General features: G+C 67.5%; 1 protein-coding gene across 11 annotated transcripts in view; it reads left to right on the forward strand.

Annotated features, from left to right (window-relative positions):
• Window positions 1–2,926, forward strand: part of LRRC45 (leucine rich repeat containing 45) — a 7,993-nt gene extending 5,067 nt beyond the window's left edge. For 8 of the 11 annotated variants that reach the window (XM_034640483.1, XM_034640486.1, XM_034640485.1 and 5 more), the window contains 7 exons: window positions 66–177; window positions 280–350; window positions 730–822; window positions 1,100–1,192; window positions 1,703–1,876; window positions 1,943–2,090; window positions 2,370–2,926. In XM_034640483.1, coding sequence (XP_034496374.1) covers window positions 66–177; window positions 280–350; window positions 730–822; window positions 1,100–1,192; window positions 1,703–1,876; window positions 1,943–2,090; window positions 2,370–2,566 — 888 coding nt within the window. In that variant the 3' untranslated portion in view covers window positions 2,567–2,926. The remainder of the gene's footprint in view (window positions 1–65; window positions 178–279; window positions 351–729; window positions 823–1,099; window positions 1,193–1,702; window positions 1,877–1,942; window positions 2,091–2,369) is intronic. The other 3 variants (XM_034640484.1, XM_034640487.1, XM_034640488.1) reach the window with 3 other exon arrangements.
• Window positions 2,927–3,516: the final 590 nt, after the last annotated feature.

A 3,516-nucleotide genomic window follows, 5' to 3' on the forward strand; every position in this document is an offset into this window, starting at 1 on the left:
CCGGGGGTGGGGGCGGGGGCCGGGGCCGGGGCCGAAACGTCCCGTCCATGGTGCTGGCTTCCCAGGTGGACGAGCTGGAGCGGAAGGTGAGAGCTCAGCAGGAGCAGCTGTTCCTGGCCAGGCAGGAGCTGACCAACACGGCGGCTGAGCTGAAGATACGGGCCGTCCAGGCCGAGGGTGGGCGCATGCAGGCCCACAGCTGAGGGGCCCGGGGGGGGAGGACAGGGAGTGAGGGCCCCCCAGGGAATCCCACCCATGCTCTCCCCCTCGGGCTTCCAGAGCGTCTAGAACTGGAGAAGAAAAGGTCCCGACAGAGCTTGGAGGACGTGGAGCAGCTGCGAGCCAAGGAGGTGGTTATTGGTTACACTGTCTGGCCTCCTGCTGTCCCTACTGTCCGCCCAGGATGGCATGGTGTCCCCAGCGCACACCCCTGGCTGTGCTCTCCTTGACAGCCTTGGCGTGCTGGGTGGTAGTTCTTTGCCTGCCCCGGCAGATGACAGACCCAGAAGCTCCTAACCAGCCTCTCGAAAGGATCCTAGCACTGCCTGCTGCCTGGGTGTGACACTGGGATGTGCCCTCCATCCTCACTTCCTGCAAAGCCATGAGGGGCAGCCCCTTCTGGGAAGGAAGCGTCCCCAAGATTTGCCTGCCACGGGGTGGGGCTTCCATGGGGGGATGTAAGCTGGGGAGACCGTCTTCCAGCCCCATTCCTGCCCCTCACCTGGGCAGGTGGAACACGTGACTCGTCACCTGGAAGAGAGTGAGAGGGCCATGCAGGAGAGGGTACAGAGGCTGGAGGCCTCACGGCTATCCCTGGAGGAGGTGAGCGTGTGCTGGTTGGGTGCTAGGCTGTGCTCTTCCCTGGAGCACCCCTTCTGTGGTTTCGGAACCTCATCAGGACCCACCCACCAATATCCCTGTGAGGCCAGAGGGACTTAATGAGGTGGGACACGGGATCCCTTGCCTGTGGCAACCCTGCCTAGTGAGCGAAGCTCTCAGGAGGCTGGTGCAGGGGTACCCCCTGGCTCAGCAGCTGGGTGGGCCCAGAGGAGTCCCTGGCCGGGGCCAGGAGAACTATGGGTCACTGTCCGCGGTGCAGGAGCTGAGCCGAGTGAAGGCGGCAGCTCTCAGTGAGCGTGGCCAGGCCGAAGAGGAGCTCATTAAGGCCAAGAACCAAGTCCGTCTGGAGGAGGTGAGCCCATGGCCAGGCAAGGCTGGACCCCACTGCTTGCGGTGCCCACCAGGAAGCGAGGCCTGGGAGGCAGCGGTGCACAGGCCAGACCCAGGCTGTCTTTCGGCTCCGTAGAGAGAGGTGGGGGACAGGAGCACCAAGGGTACAGGGGCAGATAGGAGTCAGAGCAAGACAAGTCCAGGATCCCATCTGACCCCCCTACAAAGAGCCCCTGATGTCCAGCTTGGGATGGGGGTGGGGTTTGCATGGCCAGAGCCAGGAACCAGAGGCAGAATGGTCAGCCTGGGAGACGGGTACTCGCTATAGGCTAGTTCAAGTTGAGCCTGTTTGGGATATACGTACACAGTAAGTTGAGTTATGAGGCCGTTTCCACATTGCAGTGAAAGCCCCCCTGTGGCTGAGCAGGGGCGATCACTGCCACCCCCCGGAGCTCAGGGCCACGTGCAGGGAAGCAGTAGGCAGGCCACGAGCTCTCCCCCTTGCTCACCAGCCCCTCCCCCGTGCCCACAGCAGCAGCGCCTGGCTCACCTGGAGGAGAAGCTGCGGCTGCTGGCGCAGGCTCGGGACGAGGCTCAGAGCGCCTGCCTGCAGCAGAGGCAGACGGTGGCTGACGCCCAGGCCCGCGCCAGCCAGCTGAGCCTGCAGGTGGAAGGCCTGAGGCGGCGTCTGGAGGAACTGCAGCAGGTACCTGGGCGTGAAGGGCCCCCCGCCCCCCGCCCCCCACCACGTCCTCACCCCCGTGTCTGGCAGGAACTGAGCAACAAGGACCAAGAAAAGGTGGCTGAGGTGACCAGGGTGCGGGTGGAGCTGCGGGAGCAGAACGGTCGCCTGCAGGCAGAACTGACCGCGCAGGAGGCGCTGAGAGAGAAGGTGGCAGCCCTGGAACGCCAGCTCAAAGGTGAGCTGGGCCCCAGCCCCGCGCCGTCGTGGCAGGACCTTTGCTCCCCGGGTTATCTGACGGGCGGCTGGGCTGCAGAGCTGGGCTCGGCCTGGGTGTGCGCTCCGGGCGGCGCCAGGTGGTGTCTGCACCCCTCAGGGGACCCCGCACCAGCCCCACCAGGTNCTCAGGGGACCCCGCACCAGCCCCACCAGGTCCCTCTGCGGACCTCCGGATTGGCTGGTGCCCAGGCAGCGCCCTGAGCCTGGCCCTGTCTCCACCCTGTTCCTTGTCCTGCAGTGATGGCAGGTGACCACCGGGAGGCGCTGCTGGACAGGGAGAGTGAGAACGCCTCTCTCCGGGAGAAGCTCCGGCTCAAGGAGGCCGAGATCGCCCGGATCCGGGAAGAGGAGGCCCAGAGGGCCAGCTTCCTGCAAAACGCTGTCCTTGCTTATGTGCAGGGGTCTCCTCTGAGGGCTCTGAGCCCCCAGAAGTGAAGGGAGGCATGAGTCTGCAGGAGGGGCAGGAGGCCAGCATCTCCCAGATATCCGTGTCCCGTTCCCGCCGGACCCTGCCTCTCAGGACGCAGCCCGGTGGGCAGCGGGCAGGGTCTGCAGCTGGGGACTCGGACAGTCGGTGCCCAGCCGGATCAGTGAGGGGGACCGCCGCGCTCACCCCCCGGGACCCGGCTAGGCGATCCCAGGGCTGCTGGCCTCCACGTCTGGAGTGGGCACCCCGGGCCCTTCCCAGTCCTTCCCCCCAGTCCCAGGGCACGTACCTAACATGCATCTGAGGAAAAGCCCCCACGCGGGAGGAAGTCCAGAAGACCCGTCCTCCGCGCCCCCCCCCCCCCCCCCCCCCCCCCCCCCCCCCCCCCCCGCTCCAGCCCCTTCTCGCTCCTGCCGTGCGACGAGAGTGCCCCGCCGGGCTGGCCCGTCTCCCGGACCTTTGCAAATACAGAACTTGTACACTTTGTGATACATTTCGGGCCGGTGTCTTCCCGCATCAGTCTGTGCTCCCAGCCCTGCAAGGAAGACCCTCCGGTGCAGCTGGGTGGCCCTTCCTTACCGACGGCCCGGTGGGGCTGCGAGCTACCGCCGGCGACCTCGGGGGCGGGGGACGGGGACGGACCGGGCGCTGCGAGCACCAGCTGTTTCCTGGCCGGAGGGCCCTGGGCGTGCTCTCCCTAGAAGAGGCCACGGCACGGAGACCACCCCCACGCACGGTCTGGTGGGGGTGGGAGTCGTCTGCCCGCGCTGCCCTCCGGCCCGTGGCTGGGATCCCGGGGGCGCTGGGGAGCCCGCCCGGGCTTAGGGACTGGCTGGGGGTCGCCGTGTCCCCACCCCTCCGCGGACTTCTCCGCGAACCGCGAGGGCCGGGTTCGGGGCGGGCCCGCGCCCCCCGCGCCCCCCGCCGGCCGCGCTCGGCTGTCTCCGCGCCCGGCGCT

The sequence above is a fragment of the Ailuropoda melanoleuca genome, chromosome 13 (assembly GCF_002007445.2).
Source record: "Ailuropoda melanoleuca isolate Jingjing chromosome 13, ASM200744v2, whole genome shotgun sequence".
NCBI classification, from domain to species: Eukaryota; Metazoa; Chordata; class Mammalia; order Carnivora; family Ursidae; genus Ailuropoda; species Ailuropoda melanoleuca.